The sequence below is a fragment of the Lethenteron reissneri genome, chromosome 9 (assembly GCF_015708825.2).
Source record: "Lethenteron reissneri isolate LAM-NWPU_2019-01 chromosome 9, ASM1570882v1, whole genome shotgun sequence".
Classification (NCBI taxonomy): domain Eukaryota; kingdom Metazoa; phylum Chordata; class Hyperoartia; order Petromyzontiformes; family Petromyzontidae; genus Lethenteron; species Lethenteron reissneri.
In genome coordinates, this window is record NC_083787.1 from 8,963,354 (window position 1) to 8,983,590 (window position 20,237).

The 20,237-nt window shown below is 50.6% G+C and overlaps 1 protein-coding gene across 1 annotated transcript; it reads right to left on the reverse strand.

The window, feature by feature from the left end:
- Nucleotides 1-503: 503 nt before the first annotated feature.
- On the reverse strand, nt 504-18,591 carry CCDC113 (coiled-coil domain containing 113). Its single transcript, XM_061548499.1, has 9 exons — nt 18,341-18,591; nt 11,693-11,822; nt 9,946-10,110; nt 8,612-8,791; nt 5,553-5,633; nt 4,489-4,644; nt 2,610-2,717; nt 1,864-2,019; nt 504-639 (listed from the first exon to the last, which is right to left on the reverse strand). Exons 1-9 carry the CDS (start codon nt 18,589-18,591, stop codon nt 535-537), a joined length of 1,332 nt encoding a protein of 443 aa, XP_061404483.1. The 3' UTR covers nt 504-534.
- Nucleotides 18,592-20,237: the final 1,646 nt, after the last annotated feature.

Consider the following 20,237-nt stretch of genomic DNA (forward strand, 5'->3'; position numbering starts at 1 on the left):
CCCAAACATCAATTGTGAATTGCCACATTACCTGAGACTGTGAACAAGGTGCGACCCAAGGGATAATCTTGCAGGAAAACGGGTGATGATCTGTCCAATGGCGGAGCCAGGATTTTCAGGTGGGGGGGGGGGTAACCCCTCCAGCAATGAAAAATGATAGGAGCAGCCATCAATTGAGAGTCGAATTCGAACCGCGTTGTGTGATCGGCATCGCGCTCGCTGAAGGTGTTGATGCCTTCAGGGAAGTCGTGTGCTGTATATGCAACTGCGCACAATTCTGTGAGTCACTTATAACTGCTTTGCCGTTACTTATTGCCAATTATGGACTCAGACTATTGTCCTATCATCTCATAGAGTCCCTGGCACACAATAATATGCTACACAGTGGCAGTGGGGGTCGCAAAATGCCGATTTATTACGAATAAACCCCAATGATCCGATCGAAATTAGGGAATTCGATCGGATCATTGGGGGGGCACGTGCCACCCCCCCCCCCCCCCCACTGGCTCCACCAGTGGATCTATCCCAATTGTATTATCTGGGGAGGTGCTGTGATGAGTCTGGCACTGGATACTCCTTGTGCTGAACGCTGGCTGTTTTCAGCCTCTTCCAGGTGCTTTTGTGAGCCTGTAGTTGCGTCTGTTAACAAATATAAACAGTTTATCAACACACATCTTACTGCACACAATCATGATAGCAGACACACCAGGGCACGCGCACACACTTGGACAGTGCCCATCATGTAAATACATGTACACAAACAGGCTTAACGAACATAAAGCTACATGTGTGAAACATCCACACACAGGTCTATGTGCACAAGTAGAAATGCACACATGCGTACTGTATATAACCACCATTCACCACTAAGTGGGGGTGACATCACCAAGGCGCTTGTGCCAGGCTGTGTGCACTTTAAGGCTATGTGAAGTGGCAAACGCCCACTGGCAGGAAGTCATGGGGCAGAGCTAGGTGCCATGGGTTGACTGACCGAGTTGACTGGCCGATGCACAACCTGTACCCCCTACTATGCCTTCTTGCTGCACATACAAACACAATACAAAGCACAGTTGATAAGCACAGGCTTCAAGGCAACAAGCGGTCAGCAAATATACAGCACTAGTTTATATATATATGAGTTACATGTTTCTGGAAAGGTTATAAGAGCTTGTCAAAAGAGACGATGGGAGAGACGCATCAGATAAATGTTGTGACCTGCAGAGTGGTGAGTGGGTGAGGAAGTTGTTGTGACCTGCAGTGTGGTGAGTGGGTGAATAAGTTATGACCTGCAGTGTGGTGAGTGGGTGAGTAAGTTATGACCTGCAGTGTGGTGAGTGGGTGAGGAAGTTGTTGTGACCTGCAGTGTGGTGAGTGGGTGAGTACGTTATGACCTGCAGTGTGGTGAGTGGGTGAGTAAGTTGTTGTGACCTGCAGTGTGGTGAGTGGGTGAGTAAGTTATGACCTGCAGTGTGGTGAGTGGGTGAGTAAGTTGTTGTGACCTGCAGTGTGGTGAGTGGGTGAGTAAGTTATGACCTGCAGTGTGGTGAGTGGGTGAGTAAGTTGTTGTGACCTGCAGTGTGGTGAGTGGGTGAGTAAGTTATGACCTGCAGTGCGGTGAGTGGGTGAGTAAGTTGTTGTGACCTGCAGTGTGGTGGTTGAACATCGTGTGGATGTGATGAAATGTTACTCTGTTGTGTGGAATCTTGGAATGACTTTTGGTGCATCTCCAGTGAGCTGCTTGTTCAAGGCCTTTGTATATGCCTAATATCGACAACCAACTGAGCTGGTACGCACCTGGACCAATACCAGGGAGGAGCTATTCGTGTTTGTTTAATGAACAAGTGTGTTACGACATGCACTCACCGTTGCAATCTCCACTTTACGCTCCCAGCTGCACACTTCATTCTGCAAGTCCAGCAACTGGGCCTTGTGCTGCACGTATTCCATCACGGGAGGGACACGGAACTCGGACAGCTGTGCCCGCAGTTGCCTGTTCAGACGTTCTGCCTTCATCCTCTCCTGCTCATTCACCCAGAGACAACTCAATTAACATAAGATGGCCACCTAGTAAGGCACACAGCTAACTCCTAGATACTTTTGTCTACTATTTAAGCATAAACCCCTTGAGCCACAACTCTCAGTTCAATCCGAATCCTGATGTTGCCCATCTCTCACCCTGTCATCTCGACGTTGGCTAGAAACACAACGGTACTGGTCGGAACCTCCTGGTTACACCAGCCCACAGGGGATTATTGTGTCCGTCGTGCAGGGAGGGGCTGGGTGGGGAGGGGCTGGGTGGGGAGGGTAGGGCTGGGTGGGGAGGGGCTGGGTGGGGAGGGGCTGGGTGGGAGGGGTGGAGCTGGGTCGGGAGGGGCTTGTCACCCCGTGGTGCCCTTATAAAACTCAACGTTTAACCTACTCACGCCGGCTTGTGCCCGCCCTCACAGTCGGGCATATTTGCGGAATACACCACGCTGCCGTTGACCCTGGCCATTGACCGAGCAACCCAACGTTCCAACCAGCTCCCTCCGTAGGAATGTTTAATTGTGTACTGCAGGGTGGAATGATGAACTTATGCCCACTGCCATGCACAATGTCAAGGTCCTCACTTCCTCCACCGCCACGGTCTCCACGTCGATGCTCTTGAGCATCTCGTGCCGAGAAGCAATGTCACGCTCCATGGTCCGAGCCTCCTCCATAAGCAGGTTCAGTTTTTTCTGTGATCACAAATGAGACGCTGCTCAACAACCGTGCGTAACCGTAATATGCTTAGCGCAACAAAGACACGCGGAGTACGCGACATAAACATCGCACGTTCACCCCTACGATGCTAACGGTGTCTGTGCCGGGCTTATTGCACTCTGGTCGTTTGTTTGTGTATTGTTTGTTGTTGTAACATGCTGACCTGCCCCTAACTGGACATCTGTGAAAGAGAGCTGTATTGCTCATCGGATCCCTTCAGTCTATATAAAGATTCTGCTTCTGATGTAGAGAGGAAAGAGGTTTGCTGACTGACAGCTCATAGTACAGTTAAAGGTTGCACATTAACGGAGTGCAACCAATGGAACGTGTATAACAGTGGACCTTTTTGCCAGTATCAAAGTATTCTTATATCACCCCGATCTAGAAATGTTCTGATAGTGGCATTGTCTTTGTACTGTTCGGCTTTTAGCGTTGTCTGGTTTGACACTGGTGGTGAGACGAGGCCCTATTGAAAGCTGTCTCTGGTGTAGGCCAATCAGTTTCAAAGACATTGCTTATGTAACCAGAGTATGTTTGTTTGCATGTTCACCACAAGTACGTGTGGTTACTGCGAAATTGATTCCTTAGAAAAGGTTTATATTTGGTGTTTGAACATCTTAACACCTGATGATGATTGCTTGTGTTGCAATCGAAACGTCGTGAGAATTGTATTGTTTTATTTTTATTATTTCCCTTCTACGTGGCTTTACCGAAAGAACCAAGAATATCTTAACACCTGTTTTATTGCCAGAAAGGGCAAAACCTATTCTTATTTTTCAAAAGAGAATGCGTGTCCACTTATCGTCCAACTGTTATTCCTGCCGTTTTAACTGCCTCACAAGCGTCTCGTGGTGAGCATCGTCACTTCCTTGCCCCATGTCACGAGAGTGTTGCTGTCACCAGCTGCCTAGAGGTGTCGATTAAAGAACGACGCAACGGAAAAGAAAACAAGCGGCCCTTGCAGGGGCACACCGAGGCCGTACGTCTCGGGCTGTATGACACACATGTGAAGGTGTGTTAATGAGAAATACAGATGTTGAAGTTACAAGTACATCATGATGGTCTTCAAGCAATGTGGTTGTGACATACAGTGAGGGAAAAAAGTATTTGATCCCCTGCTGATTTTGTACGTTTGCCCACTGACAAATAAATGATCAGTCTATAATTTTAATGGTAGATTTATTTGAACAGTGAGAGACAGAATAACAACAACAAAAATCCAGAAACACGCATGTCAAAAATGTTATAAATTGATTTGCATTTTAATGAGGGAAATAAGTATTTGATCCTGTATCCTTGTACAGGGAAATTGAGTTTTTAGGTCCATACTGCGTACAGCCGTTTCGATACGGGCAACAACAAAACATTGTTTTGTCTATTTGTTTGTGCTTCTCCCCCTTGTGATGGGACTTTGTAGGACGAACGTTAAGATGTATAAGGGCACGGGGTGACCAGTAAGGTCTGAATGTGTCTGTAATAAGGTAGGGCACTGACAAGGGGTTGACGGTTATGCTGCAAGGTCACTCCCATACACTTCAATACAATGTCAGTGTAATGCAAAGACATGGCTAGGGCTGACTGTAACTCAAATTATAAGGCTTACAAATAATTTAACTCGTGGGTGTTCCAGCCAATATTATCAGTGATTCTTTTCCATCATTTGCACTCCATTGCCACCCCTTGCTCCCCAGTGCCTCTCCTTGCACCCCAATGCCCCCCCCCCCCCCTTGCACTCCAGTGCCATACCTTGTAGGAGTTGAGGACTTGCAATGTGTTAGCCGCCGTGAGTTTCAGCCTCAGCATGTCCTGGTTCCTCTCGTCAATTTTCTCCACGAATTGATTGTTCTCAATCTGCAGCTGGCTGAAGTCTACCTCGTGTAGAGCCTCTCCCATCTCCTCCTTCTGCAGACACGGCGTATCCCACACATAGCACTGGCTGTTTAAAGAATGGGACGTGAGCGAGACTTGTCTTCCCGAACTGATAGCCAGACAACTTGCAATGGTTACATGCACCGTCAACTTTGCTCAGCGGCAACTACTCGACCCAGTAGGTTATGCAGCCATCCAGGCTCTGTAGCAATGTTGAAGTTACGCATTCGCCAAGAATGAAACGATGTATTTCCCAATCAGAGTAAGGACAGTTCAGTGAAAATAACCGGTGACTGCATTAGTCCGATGTGTTTGTAAAGGATTTCCAGTCGTGTGAGTCTTGAACTCGGTCTTCATCCCATCTTCCGCACAGCACGTCACACATCAGTGCATCATTCCGTTCAGGCACCACCCCTTCTACCCATACAGTACTTTTATCCCCTTCTCCATCCGTTCCCAAAACGTTCCATGACTCTCCACAAATCCCATTCACTTCCCCTAACAGTCTCCCAACCGATCCCCTCATTTCCATTTAGTTTTCCCTTGACAACCAATCCGACCTGATTGTTCTTCACCTTCAAATCCGATTTGTGTATCCCCTATGTTGGCTGCCCCCATGCTAGCTCCTCACCAATGAGAGGTGAGCACGCTATTCGAAATCACGAGGAGGAGCCGTTAGACATAGTGAGTGTATATTAATTAAATTTCCGAATAGGTTTCACCTCTCGGCATCCCTTACACATTTAATAAAGTGTGAGTATGTTAATGAATTGTAACTGAGGAAACATACACCGTCTCCTAAACCACCGTCTTTCTACATAGAGCAGTTGATTGCATTTGCAAGGAAGTTTCCTTTGGGCCTAGTGTATACGTGCAAGTAAGAGATTGCAGTGTGAGGTCACAACGTTGAGGATTTTAGGGGAAATGAATCAATGTCTGACCTGCTGTAGCTGGAGGAGCATCTTCTTGTTTTGCATCTTCAGGCTTCCATTCCTTAAACGCAGTTTCTCTATCAGCGTATCCTGCGCCGACATAGCACACAGCAGCAAATAGTGACTTGTGCGTGACTGCGATCTGAATTTTGGAACTTCTCAAACATGCAGGCTCAGTAGGTGGTGTTTACAGTCAGTCTCTTGGCCGAAGGACTGCAAGAAATAACACCCTGAGAGTAACGGGGAAAAAAATTCACATAACTTTGTGACTTTGAGTAAATACAGATGCATCAAGTTAATTGAATGTCTTATGAGAGTGAACAACGTGATGCGCATCATAACCGGGACACCGAAACCAACCCCCCTGGCTCACTGTTTTGGTGAACGTTCTGCCACCAAATATCCACAGAGACATGCAAACTGCAAGGGAGTTCACACGTTTTCTTGTCAACGACAACCACATTACAACCATCATCGACCATGACCTCAGCAGTTTACCTCGCAGCAAACTTGAGTCCCAATCCCCCTTCTGGGATCATGCTGTCACTATCGTAGAATCTCAGCCCAGATCCAGAAGATTGCTGGCAAACAGAGTAGAACAACGTGGATGTCCAGAATGAACACCACATTCGAGATACAAACATCGCACCCCGTGGCTTTGACGTTCTACCTCGAAAACACTGGCGATGGATTCATCAACTGCATCAGAACGTCACGAGGTCGATGCACACATGTATGCATATTGAACTTCTTTCACACCGTATGTAGCCAACCGTGCTAATCGCAGCCACATCTCCTTCATATATGGAAAATTAAAGACACACAAGTCACAGTTGTGCAATTGTGGCCATGCAACTGTGAAGCACTGTAGTCTGCGCTCCTTTAACGAAGAAATCGCAAAACTACACGAACGAACTCCTGATGCCCTCTCATGGTGTAAAAACCACAGCTGTGGTTTTCACACCATGAGAGGGCATAATGGTGATTGCTGATGATGATTGCTTGTGTTGCAGTCGAAACGTCATGAGAATTTTTATTTATTTTATTTTATTATTTCCCTTCTACGTGACTTTACCGAAAGAACCAAGAATATGAATCCCTGCAGTCACGAAAGCTTTAAATCGCTGTTCGTGGTGCTGACGTTAGGAGAAAACCGCCACTTTTTTCAAATTTTCTTGCTGTGGATTTCACACCTAATGATGATTGCTTGTGTTGCAGTCGAAACGTCGTGAGAATGGCATTTAGCTCCTGAACATATTGCCATACGTAAGCATAACATGAGAGTGGGGGACAATGTAGTAGCATTACATATTTGTGCATGCTCTAAGAGCCATATGGTCTGTATAAGATGTCGAACCAGAGTGGGTTAAAAAAAGTGCTGCAAGTCTTGGGAGAATGACATTTGCTAGCTGTGAAAGCAATGACCGTGGCAATATCGTCACAAAGAAGTGCATCATGAGACAATCTGGTGTATGAGTGCAGGGAGGCAGTCATTGTCTCACTACGAATAGGTCAAATGGCCTCAGGCTGAATCTCGTTCAGCACGACAACCGCAGTCCTTGAGGTACTGACAACAACGTGAACTATTTGTGAGATTTATCACAAAAAGTTTGGCTTGCTCCCAGCCACAGGCTCCAGGCAGTGCAAACTTTTACACAAATGACCCTCAACATTCTTCATCGTACACGACTCCCCCGAGGGCTTAGACTCAAGGCGAAGCTGCAAAAACACGAATCACTTTTACAATACCTTTGGTGACAAAGAGAATATTATTCGGCAAACAATGCGATATCAAACACACTACACACCAATGCAGAGCCACCCCCACGGCGTATGTTTAATGAAATTAACAACACTACAACAGCGACATTCATTCAATTTACCTCAATGAAAGATTATTTGAATCAGTACCATTCTTGTACCTATTGTCATCTAAATTACATTTAGAAAAAAACTCTCTCCATGGATGTGCAATGAGCAATTATATTTATCCGTGGTCATGTTTCAACCAAGAAATATAACGAAGCACATCCATCACTAACACTGTCTTAAAACAGAAAACAATTATAAAGCAGACAAATGTTTCAGGCAATGGCTCCTTTTAAGGGCAATTGGATAAAGGGGGAAATGACGAAAATTTTAATCAATAAATATGTTATTGCTAAAAAGGCAGATTTAAGGCTGAACGTGGTCAAAAATGTGTTTACTTGTGTACCACTATCAACACAGACCACTGATATCATAATAAACATGTTACTGCAGGTCACCTTGGGGTCACTTGAAAACGTGAATCTTGAATTTAATTTGACAGCGAATATGCCACATTGTTAAGCCCCACTCGTCATCCGTATTTGGCCAGACGGGCCTCTGCTCAACGTGTTTGCAATGAAAGAGTGGCGAGGTCAAATCATAGTCAGTTGTTGGCACAGCTCATTATCCCCCCCAGGCAATAAAAAGTTGATTCCCACTTTGTGGGAAGGGAGATCAACAATGGTTAGCATATGGGGGGTGTCTGGCTCCCACTAAAGCAATGTGGCATTTCGTCCATTGGCTCAGGGCCACCAACAGAAGTGAGTATGATCCCATCGCTCGCTTGGGCAGGGAGACGCTTGTAGATTGTTGGAATTTACCTCTTGCTGACAAAATACAAGCAAAATTTTGATTTAAAGCTTTCGTGACTGCAGGGATTCATTTTTCTTGGTTCTTTGGTAAAGTCACGTAGAAGGGAAATAATAAAATAATATAAATATAAAACAATAAAAATTCTCACGACGTTTCGACTGCAACACAAGCAATCGAAAGAACCAAGAATTATAAAAATACAAGCCGTTCTCAATTTTCTATCGGAATAAAATTGCGCACGAAAAATAACGGTCACGTTGGATCCAATTCCGGTCGTAAGCCCACCGCAACAACGCACAAACCACCCGCAGCGGTGCATCCGAGAAACGACGGAGGGACGACTCAAATCCATTAGCCACCTTTATATTTTTGTGAGGTGTCAAAGGACATTCGCAGCCATGTGCTAAAGTCTAGGAAGGATAAGTGCGGGATGCGTGTGGCTGTACCCGAGCATGAATCCTGTCTTCCATGTAGTGCAGGATCTTGTCGGCCGGCAGCCGAGCCAACCCTCTGGCAGCGTCTCGTCCCTTGCCAGTGCCCGTCTTGGTCTTAAGGATATCGCGCTCGAACTCCACTTGCGCTCTCCTGAACTCTGTCAGCCTAATGTCTGCCTCCTCCATCGTGGCCTGACCTCCACGCCAGACACAAAGGCACATGACCAGCACACCGAACCACCCCATGTCACAATGGTATCTTCCTGCAGAATGAGCTGAGGTGAATGTCGAATACGTACATAACACACAGGAAATTATGCTTTTCTTAAACAGCACAAATTTGATATACTCTAATTTTTTTATTTTTTTATTTTTTGTACTATTGCTCAGAAAATGCCCAAAGACCCAAAATGTCAAACGGCCAGCAACAAACATCACCGTTAATTCCACGTAAGATCAGCGGCATGGCTCGGCTTCTGCAGTGGAAAAACAACCTGGTATCTAATGAGAAAAAGCCAGGCTGGCTCAGCACGGGTCTGATTAGCACGGTTGACTACGTACGGTGCGAAAGAAGTTCACCATACATACTTACGCACTGTGGCCAAAAGTTTTGTAAACCTGATGCTGCCAACTGCCAAATCTGAGTAGAGTGAGGTCAGACCAGAGGTCGCAATCGGGTACCCGATACCCGTACCCTACCCAATACCCGGCTACCCGTACCCGACTGGGTACGGGTACAGGTACCCGTTTGCGACCCTGGTGCGGCCGGGTACGGGTACGGGTAGGCCGTGAGTCACTGGTGAGTAACCGTTTGTCACTCATTTCCCAACGTCTTGTCTCTTCTCACAATTCAAGTTCCTAGAATCAACCCACCCGCGCCTGCAACATGGCTTCATCCCAGAGGTCGCAATCGGGTACCCGTACCAGTACCCTACCCGATACCCGGCCGGGTACGGGTAGCCGGGTATCGGGTAGGGTACGGGTACCCGTTTGCGACCCTGGTGCGGCCGGGTACGGGTAGACCGCGAGTCACTGGCGAGTAACCTGTTTGTCACTAATTTCCCAACGTCTTGTCTCTTCTCACAATTCAAGTTCCTCGAATCAACCCACCCACGCCTGCAACATGGCTTCATCCCAGAGGTCACAATCGGGTACCCGTACCCTACCCGATACCCGGCCGGGTACGGGTAGCCGGGTACGGGTACAGGTACCCATTTGCGATCCTGGTGCGACCGGGTACGGGTACGGGTACCCATTTGCGACCCTGGTGCGGCCGGTTACGGGTACGGGTAAGGAATAAAAACCGTTTGCGACCTCTGGGTCAGACACTTGATGCCGAGTGCGACCTTGTAGGTGTCGAGGACTTGCTCAGCCTCTACGCCCGTGCTCAACAGCTCGGCCCGCAGCTGCTCCAGTTCCGTCTGTGCCAGCTCGCACTTCTGTGCCGCCGTGAGCCGCAGCGGTCGGTCAGTCGAACTGCCTCGCGACCGTGAGCGACGCAGCCCCCGGGTCTAAGAGAGGTTGCAGAGTGCACGTTGGTTAGAGGCATTCAATAGAACAGATATTGTTAAATTTCGATTTAAAGCTTTCGTGACTGCAGGGATTTATCTTCTTGGTTCTTTCGGTAAAGTCACGTAGAAGGGAAATAATAAAATAAAATAAAAACATAATAAAATACAATTCTCACGACGTTTCGGCCACAACGCAAGCAGCCGTCCTCAGGTGAAGAACAGGTCTGTCGGAACGACCTTCCTCCCCTAACCCAGCTTAAATATACGCTGCCAAGCTTGGCGGTGTTCATTCGGACGCTGTCTTTCCGACAGACCTGTTCTTCACCTAAGGACGGCTGCTTGCGTTGTGGCCGAAACGTCGTGAGAATTGTATTTTATTATTATTATTTTATTATTTCCCTTCTACGTGACTTTACCGAAAGAACCAAGAAGAAGATATTGTTTTGCCAGATACGTTTATTTTAGAGAAACATCAATGCGCAATGACACAAAAAATACATGGTTATTTTGGTCGATTCTTTATCTATTTCCCAACAATGAAAATCAGTTTAACACGTAGGCTTTTGCGACCAATATTATTCATAATAAAGGTTTTCGGGTTTGATCGCGTAAGTATAAATGTGTCGTAACCCTCCACCACCCGACACAGCTATTAAGGTTTGTCACGTAAACAACGCGTCGATTAGTTTACTACTTCAGCACCACCGGTGTGTTGGAGAGTAAATCCACAACATTTACAATGAAAATCAACTGCCTGGGAGTTTAAGTCCAGAAATTACGATTGAATTTCAATGCAGTTCAACATGATCTGATAGTTACATTTATTATCGACATAAACTTCATAGCGGTGATGCACATCTGTAATCCAGTACAGTGGAGGTGTGAGACTGCTTACCTGTTGGGCTCTGAGGTGGCTAGGAGATGGTAGTGCAACAAATAGATTACTAATGTGTGGATTGAGTGTTATTGTCCCATATATGTTGTTTCCCTGAGTACCCCAAATAGAAAAATTAAGGAATTGATCAAATATCTAAATGGAGTACTCAAAAATAATCTTTAGATTCAATCACTGGATTTTATATTAAAAGCATAAGAAAATATGTACATATATAAATCAAATTGACAGCAGGAGCTAGGTGGATTGGTGTAATCCGAGTCCTTGAGAGATGGCAATGGCTTGAGAAGGCCTTCATCCAGCAGTGATAGATCATGGCTGATGAAGATATATAGTAAATGCTATCCAGAAATTTACTCAAATCACAGCGTGAAATAGTGTAGAACCGGGTTGTTCTCATTTTGTCGTCAAAATTGTTCTGTCAATTACAGTTGTGGACATCATATTTCTAGTTTTCCCCTTTTGAACTTGGAAAACACAACAACACTGCCAAATGTTGTTTTTTAACCCGAAACTTTGTGATTCCAATTACTACAGTTGCTCAGTTCAGTGGCTAGCCCTCTCAACTTGCGAAACACTTTTAAGTGTTTTCATCAATCATCATGCAAAGAAAATAAAACTCGCTTTTGTGCCCATGTGCAATATATCACCACTGATATATAGATGCACGTTGAATTGCATACTGACCTGCAGGTCCTGCATTGAAGTGGTGGGTGTCGGACCCTGAGAAGGAGTGCTGTTTAAATCTTTGGGATCCAAACGGTTAAAGTATTTCTCAAACATCTCCGTCTCTGCAAGCAGGACTTCATTTGTTTGCCTACATAAAAGGCAAATAGCAGATGGGTAAAGTTTATTGGGCTGTGCTTTTGACCGACATATATCACCAACAGCAATTGGTCTCTTACACAGGAAGACGCTGTTACAAGTGAATGTGGATTAGACTACTGCTGTGTCACAAATATTGGGTATATTTTACAGATGATCATAATACTAGCCCCCGTCTCACCGAATTGAGAAGTCAAAACTTTACTTTGAAGCTGCAAAATCTAAGTACATTCTAGGAATACTGTACATTGTGAGAGATGTCCCGAATATATCTAGAAGTTACCATCATACTCTATCCGAAATAAATGAATTTCCATGTAACATTTCTGATGGTGTATTCATATTGCAAACATTTTTAGGGTTCAAGAAGGAAATATAGTTGCAAGGATTACTCATGAGAGTGTGAGTGCTTGGTTGACAGGTCACATTTGGAATGAGATTTGACCAACATGTTTTTAATGAGTTCCATTACACGTTGTGGATCTGTATACTTGATCATGGGTATACACGTCTGGAGCGAGTGCATTTCACTACTGAGCACAACATAGACGCTTCATACGGGAAAATCCCCGAATTCTTTGAGGCCAATGTGCCAAACCAAAGAGGATCCATTGGGTTAACACCTGCAAAATGCTACTTCCCATGTGATGTCATTAGAAACCCTGTGATTTGTCAGCTATATATTACGTAGCTTATTCTAGATTTGAAGCTTTCGTGACTGCAAGGATTCATACTCTTAGGTTTTTTCGGTAAAGTCACGTAGGTAAAAATAAAAATAATAGAAAAATAATAGAAATAACATTTTTTTAATGTCTTTACCCTATATAATAATGTCCCATCACAAATAACTCCCACTACAGTTATTTTGCTGTGCCTTTTAACACCTGATGAAGGAAGCTTGTGTTGCCTCCGAAACGTCGTGATTTATTATTTTATTTCTATTATTATTTCTATTATTTTTTATTTTTACCTACGTGACTTCACCGAAAAAAACCTAAGTGTATTATGTAGCTACTCCACAGATATATAAACAAATGTAACTATCCTCATATAACACGGTGAATTCCCAAACCCAGTACTGTACATGTGGAAAACAAAACCCTTGGCTGCACACTGGAATAAACAAGGCATTCCAAAGGGTGTCTCTCTCTCTCTCTTGGTGTCTCTCCCTGTCCCTGCGGGGTCTCACTCAATCTTGGGAGCCCACTCTTCCCCTTGCTTCCTCTCTGTCTCTTGCTGTCTCTCTCCCTTTAGAGCAGTGGTCATCAGTGGCCTTTAGTGCGGCCCATGACGAGCAGCCCCCGACAATACACAACGTGTGACAAAACTCCCCATCATCATGGTGCTGCTGTCAAACCCAGTGGTAGCCAATCGTCTCAAAATGTGTGGCGGCCCTCACACCGATAATGTCTTATCGGCAAAAGTGGCCACCCTCTAAGAATGAGTGAAGAACTCTGACTTGGAGTCTCTCTCTCTTGTGGTCTCTCTGTCGCTCTCCAGCGGGGTCCCTCTCCTTTGCAGGTTCCTATCCCCCCTTTAAGGGGTCCCTCACTGTCCATTTACATTCTCTCTCTCTTGTGGTCTCTCTGTCGCTGTCCCCTGGGGGTCCCTCTCCCTTGGGGGTTCCTCTCTCTCCCTAGGGGGTCCCTCTCTCTTCCTTGGGGGGTCCCTCTCTCTCCCTTGGGGGGGGGGTCTCTCTCTCTCCCTTGGGGGGTCTCCCTCTCTCCCTTGGGGGGGTCTCTCTCTCTCCCTTGGGGGGGTCTCTCTCTCTCCCTTGGGGGGGTCTCTCTCTCTCCCTTGGGGGGGTCTCTCTCTCTCCCTTGGGGGGGTCTCTCTCTCTCCCTTGGGGGGGGTCTCTCTCACTCCCTTGGGGGGGGTCTCTCTCTCTCCCTTGGGGGGTCTCTCTCTCTCCCTTGGGGGGTCTCTCTCTCTCTTGGGGGGTCTCTCTCTCCCCTGGGGGTCCCTCTCTCTCCCTTGGGGGGGTCTCTCTCTCTCCCTTGGGGGGGTCTCTCTCACTCCCTTGGGGGGGTCTCTCTCTCTCCCTTGGGGGGTCTCTCTCTCTCTCCCCTGGGGTCTCTCTCTCTCCCTTGGGGGGGTCTCTCTCTCTCTCCCTTGGGGGGTCTCTCTCTCTCTCCCCTGGGGGTCTCTCTCTCTCCCTTGGGGGGGTCTCTCTCTCTCCCGAGGGGGGTCTCTCTCTCTCCCTTGGGGGGGTCTCTCTCTCTCTCCCCTGGGGGTCTCTCTCTCTCCCTTGGGGGGGTCTCTCTCTCTCTCCCTTGGGGGGTCCCCTCTCTCTCCCTTGGGGGGGTCTCTCTCTCCCTTGGGGGGGTCTCTCTCTCTCCCTTGGGGGGGTCTCTCTCTCCCTTGGGGGGGTCTCTCTCTCCCTTGGGGGGGGTCTCTCTCTCCCTTGGGGGGGTCTCTCTCCCTTGGGGGGGGCTCTCTCTCCCTTGGGGGGGTCTCTCTCTCCCTTGGGGGGGGGTCTCTCTCTCTCCCTTGGGGGGGGGGGTCTCTCTCTCCCTTGGGGGGGTTTCTCTCTCGCTTGGGGGGGGTCTCTCTCTCTCCCTTGGGGGGGGTCTCTCTCTCCCTTGGGGGGGTCTCTCTCTCCCTTGGGGGGTCTCTCTCTCCCTTGGGGGGTCTCTCTCTCTCCCGAGGGGGGTCCCTCTCTCTCCCTTGGGGGGTCTCTCTCCCGAGGGGGGTCCCTCTCTCTCCCTTGGGGGGTCTCTCTATCTCCCTTGGGGGGGGTCTCTCTCTCCCTTGGGGGGGTCTCTCTCTCTCTCCCTTGGGGGGGTCTCTCTCTCTCCCTTGGGGGGGTCTCTCTCTCTCCCTTGGGGAGGTCTCTCTCTCTCCCTTTGGGGGGGTCTCTCTCTCTCCCTTGGGGGGTCTCTCTCTCTCCCTTGGGGGGTCCCTCTCTCTCCCTTGGGGGGTCCCTCTCTCTCCCTTGGGGGGTCTCTCTCTCTCCCTTGGGGGGTCTCTCTCTCTCCCCTTGGGGGGTCCTCTCTCTCCCTTGGGGGGTCCCTCTCCCTTGGGGGGTCCCTCTCTCTCCCCTTGGGGGGTCCCTCTCCCTTGGGGGGTCCCTCTCTCTCCCTTGGGGGTCCCTCTCCCTTGGGGGGTCCTCTCTCTCCTTGGGGGGTCCCTCTCCCTTGGGGGGTCCCTCTCTCTCCCTTGGGGGGTCCCTCTCCCTTGGGGGGTCCCTCTCTCTCTCTAGGGGGTCCCTCTCTCTCCCTTGGGGGGTCTCTCTCTCTCCCTTGGGGGGTCCCTCTCTCTCCCTTGGGGGGTCCCTCTCCCTTGGGGGGTCCCCCTCTCTCCCTTGGGGGGTCTCTCTCCCGAGGGGGGTCCCTCTCTCTCCCTTGGGGGGTCCCTCTCTCTCCCTTGGGGGGGTCTCTCTCTCTCCCTTGGGGGGGTCCCTCTCTCTCCCTTGGGGGGTCCCTCTCTCTCCCTTGGGGGTCCCTCTCTCTCCCTTGGGGGTCTCTCTCTCTCCCTTGGGGGGTCCCTCTCTCTCCCTTGGGGGGTCTCTCTCTCTCCCTTGGGGGGTCCCTCTCTCTCCCTTGGGGGGTCTCTCTCTCTCCCTTGGGGGGTCTCTCTCTCTCCCTTGGGGGGTCTCTCTCTCTCCCTTGGGGGGTCTCTCTCTCTCCCTTGGGGGTCTCTCTCTCTCCCTTGGGGGGTCTCTCCCTCTCCCTTGGGGGGTCCCTCTCTCTCCCTTGGGGGGGTCTCTCTCTCTCCCTTGGGGGGGGTCTCTCTCTCCCTTGGGGGGTCTCTCTCTCTCCCTTGGGGGGTCTCTCTCTCTCCCTTGGGGGGTCTCTCTCTCTCCCTTGGGGGTCCTCTCTCTCTCTAGGGGGTCCCTCTCTCTCCCTTGGGGGTCTCTCTCTCTCCCTTGGGGGGTCCCTCTCTCTCCCTTGGGGGGGTCTCTCTCTCTCTCCCTTGGGGGGTCTCTCTCTCTCCCTTGGGGGGTCCCTCTCTCTCCCTTGGGGGGGTCCCTCTCCCTTGGGGGGTCCCTCTCTCTCCCTTGGGGGGTCTCTCTCTCTCCCTTGGGGGGTCTCTCTCTCTCCCTTGGGGGTTCTCTCTCTCTCCCTTGGGGGGTCTCTCTCTCTCCCTTGGGGGGTCTCTCTCTCTCCCTTGGGGGGTCTCTCTCTCTCCCTTGGGGGGGTCTCGCTCTCTCCCTTGGGGGGTCTCTCTCTCTCCCTTGGGGGGGGTCTCTCTCTCTCCCTTGGGGGTCCCTCTCTCTCCCTTGGGGGGGTCTCTCTCTCTCCCTTGGGGGGGTCCCTCTCTCTCCCTTGGGGGGTCTCTCTCTCTCCCTTGGGGGGTCTCTCTCTCTCCCTTGGGGGGGTCTCTCTCTTTCCCTTGGGGGGGTCCCTCTCTCTCCCTTGGGGGGGTCCCTCTCTCTCCCTTGGGGGGGTCTCTCTCTCTCCCTTGGGGGGGGTCTCTCTCTCCCTTGGGGGGGGGTCCCTCTCTCTCCCTTGGGGGGTCCCTCTCTCTCCCTTGGGGGGTCCCTCTCTCTCCCTTGGGGGGTCCCTCTCCCTTGGGGGGTCCCTCTCTCTCCCTTGGGGGGTCCCTCTCCCTTGGGGGGTCCCTCTCTCTCCCTTGGGGGGTCTCTCTCTCCCTTGGGGGTCCCTCTCTCTCCCTTGGGGGGTCCCTCTCCCTTGGGGGGTCCCTCTCTCTCCCTTGGGGGGTCTCTCTCCCGAGGGGGGTCCCTCTCTCTCCCTTGGGGGGTCCCTCTCTCTCCCTTGGGGGGGTCTCTCTCTCTCCCTTGGGGGGGTCCCTCTCTCTCCCTTGGGGGGTCCCTCTCTCTCCCTTGGGGGTCCCTCTCTCTCCCTTGGGGGGTCCCTCTCCCTTGGGGGGTCCCTCTCTCTCCCTTGGGGGTCTCTCTCTCTCCCTTGGGGGGTCCCTCTCTCTCCCTTGGGGGGTCTCTCTCTCTCCCTTGGGGGGTCCCTCTCTCTCCCTTGGGGGGGTCTCTCTCTCTCCCTTGGGGGGTCTCTCTCTCTCCCTTGGGGGGTCTCTCTCTCTCCCTTGGGGGGTCTCTCTCTCTCCCTTGGGGGGTCTCTCTCTCTCCCTTGGGGGGTCTCTCCCTCTCCCTTGGGGGGTCCCTCTCTCTCCCTTGGGGGGGGTCTCTCTCTCCCTTGGGGGGTCTCTCTCTCTCCCTTGGGGGGTCTCTCTCTCTCCCTTGGGGGGTCTCTCTCTCTCCCTTGGGGGGTCCCTCTCTCTCCCTTGGGGGGTCTCTCTCTCTCCCTTGGGGGGTCCCTCTCTCTCCCTTGCGGGGTCTCTCTCTCTCCCTTGGGGGGTCTCTCTCTCTCCCTTGGGGGGTCCCTCTCTCTCCCCTTGGGGGTCCCTCTCTCTCCTTTGGGGGGTCCCTCTCTCTCCCTTGGGGGGTCCCTCTCCCTTGGGGGGTCCCTCTCTCTCCCTTGGGGGGTCTCTCTCTCTCCCTTGGGGGTTCTCTCTCTCTCCCTTGGGGGGTCTCTCTCTCTCCCTTGGGGGGTCTCTCTCTCTCCCTTGGGGGGTCTCTCTCTCTCCCTTGGGGGGGTCTCTCTCTCTCCCTTGGGGGGTCTCTCTCTCTCCCTTGGGGGGGCTCTCTCTCTCCCTTGGGGGGGGTCTCTCTCTCTCCCTTGGGGGGTCCCTCTCTCTCCCTTGGGGGGGTCTCTCTCTCTCCCTTGGGGGGGTCCCTCTCTCTCCCTTGGGGGGGTCTCTCTCTCTCCCTTGGGGGGGTCTCTCTCTTTCCCTTGGGGGGGTCCCTCTCTCTCCCTTGGGGGGGTCCCTCTCTCTCCCTTGGGGGGGGTCTCTCTCTCTCCCTTGGGGGGGGTCTCTCTCTCCCTTGGGGGGGGGGTCTCTCTCTCTCCCTTGGGGGGGTCTCTCTCTCTCCCTTGGGGGGGGTCTCTCTCTCCCTTGGGGGGGGTCTCTCTCTCTCCCTTGGGGGGTCTCTCTCTCTCCCTTGGGGGGTCCCTCTCTCTCCCTTGGGGGGTCCCTCTCTCTCCCTTGGGGGGTCCCTCTCTCTCCCTTGGGCGGTCCCTCTCCCTTGGGGGGTCCCTCTCTCTCCCTTGGGGGGTCTCTCTCTCTCCTCTTGGGGGGTCCCTCTCTCTCCCTTGGGGGGTCTCTCTCTCTCCCTTGGGGGGTCTCTCTCTCTCCCCTTGGGGGGTCCCTCTCTCTCCCTTGGGGGGTCCCTCTCTCTCCCTTGGGGGGTCCCTCTCTCTCCCTTGGGGGGTCCCTCTCCCTTGGGGGGTCTCTCTCTCTCCCTTGGGGGGTCCCTCTCTCTCCCTTGGGGGGTCCCTCTCCCTTGGGGGGTCCCTCTCTCTCCCTTGGGGGGTCCCTCTCTCTCCCTTGGGGGGTCTCTCTCTCTCTCCCTTGGGGGGTCCCTCTCTCTCCCCCCTCCCCTGGGGGTCCCTCTCCCCTGGGGGTCCCTCTCCCTAGGGGGTCTTTCCCTTGAGCGGCGGCGGGGGGGGGGGGGCTCTCTCTCTCCCCTCTCTCTCTCTCTCTGTGTCGGCAGTCCCGCTGTGTGCGAGCCGCTACCACCCCGCTGCTACTCACTGCAGGCCGCGTACGCGCTGCGCCAGCGGCTCCTCGAGCGGCGGCGATTCGGCGCGAGGCGGCGCGACCTCCTCCTCCTCGGCCATGCTCTCCGCGTCGCGCTCCGCCATCGTTGTCGTCACGGCAACGGGGTCTGGGGGTGGAAACTCCGCGGGTGGTTGCCCAGGGAGACGCGCCTCGACGTCATCGGCGCGTGGACACGAACGCCAACAGCGGGGGGCGGGGCTGTGACGGCGAGCGAATGACGTCATCGCGACTCGTTGTGAATTGCGGGAGTGACGTCATTGTTATGGATGTGTGTGTGTGTGTCGGTGGATGGTGTTTCAGTTCCATTTCTATGTATTTGGTAGAGCTCTGTGAGCCATTCGGCTGTTGAATCGGGTGTAACCGCAACAACAAAAAAACATGGACAAGAAAACATCTTAAAGTGACTATGCGCAAACAGATGAATCCAGGAAAAAACAGCAAAATGTTCTAGATTTGAAGCTTTTGTGACTGCAAGGATTCATATTCTTAGGTTTTTTCGGTAAAGTCACGTATTAATTTTAATGTTTTACCAACGTGACTTTACCGAAAAAACCTAAGAATAGCTAAATGTTCGTCGCTGTTGATTTGATTATTTTTAATAATTTAGCATTTGGAATTCTACATTGGCGTTCTATGCACAGCATGTATATATAGATAGCGTCTTCGTCTGTAACGTGCGTTACATAAAACAAATGCACGGTTAGTTTTACACGCAGTTAAGCTTTCGCGGCCAATATCGATTATCGAGGTTTTTCTGGTTAGAACGCCTAACATATGAATGTGTCGTTAAACCCGCCACCACCCGACAGCCAATTAGTACGGGTTTTCACGTGAACAGAACATATTTGTGTGTTGGAGAGTGAACCCACAAATGTAAATATTTGTGGGTTTACTCTCCAACACACCGGTGTGCTGTACGAGTAACGAATTGGCACGTTTTGTTTATGTGACAAACCTTACTAATTGGCTGTGTCGGGTGGTGGAGGCTTTAACGACGCATTTATATCCATCTGTATGGCTGATGCACTCGCGGTGATAATCAGGGCGGCCGCTGGATTTGAACCGCGAACTTTCTCTCACCTTTGCACTCCTATAGATGTTATTGTTGTTGTCATCGTTGCTGTAACAGCCCTTTGCTGGACATCTGTGAAAAAGAAGTCTCGCAGCTCATCGGATTGCTCCTCCAGGATGGAGAAAGTGTTCGCTCTCAGCTGTCAATATACCTCGCTCGGGAAGTTGTGGGAATATTCCTTAAGGACTGCTGAATTTCGATTTAAAGCTTTCGTGACTGCAGGAATTCATCTTCTTGGTTCTTTCGGTAAAGTCACGTGGAAGGGAAATAATAAAATAATAAAAATAAAACATAATTAAATAATTCTCACGACGTTTCGGCCACAACGCACGACGGCTGCTTGCGTTGTGGCCGAAACGTCGTGAGAATTATTTAATGTTTTTTATTATTATTTTATTATTTCCCTTCTATGTGACTTTACCGAAAGAACCAAGAAGATGACTCTGCTGAACTCGTATATTTGTTCGCGTTGGGGTCTTAGTCTTTGCTGTTACTGCTGCTGCTGTGCGCACGCACAACCTCGGATCTCCTGTGTAGAAATAATCCGGGGAACTGGCTGGAGGGACTCATCATCCTTGCAACACATGCAACTCAACTTAATCTTGAAGCTGTGTCTTTCCCAGTCGTTCGCCGAGCGAGCCTGTGCAACGATTGGTTCTATGACAGGAGGCTTTAATGGCTTTATTTTGGTGATTTCGAAAAGTTTTTTGGTTTGGCCATGTTTGTTTGTTGTAGTACGGAGTTGGACTGATGGCCTTAATCTAAGTTGTCTTGTGGTTGTTGTTGTTGTTTGACTTG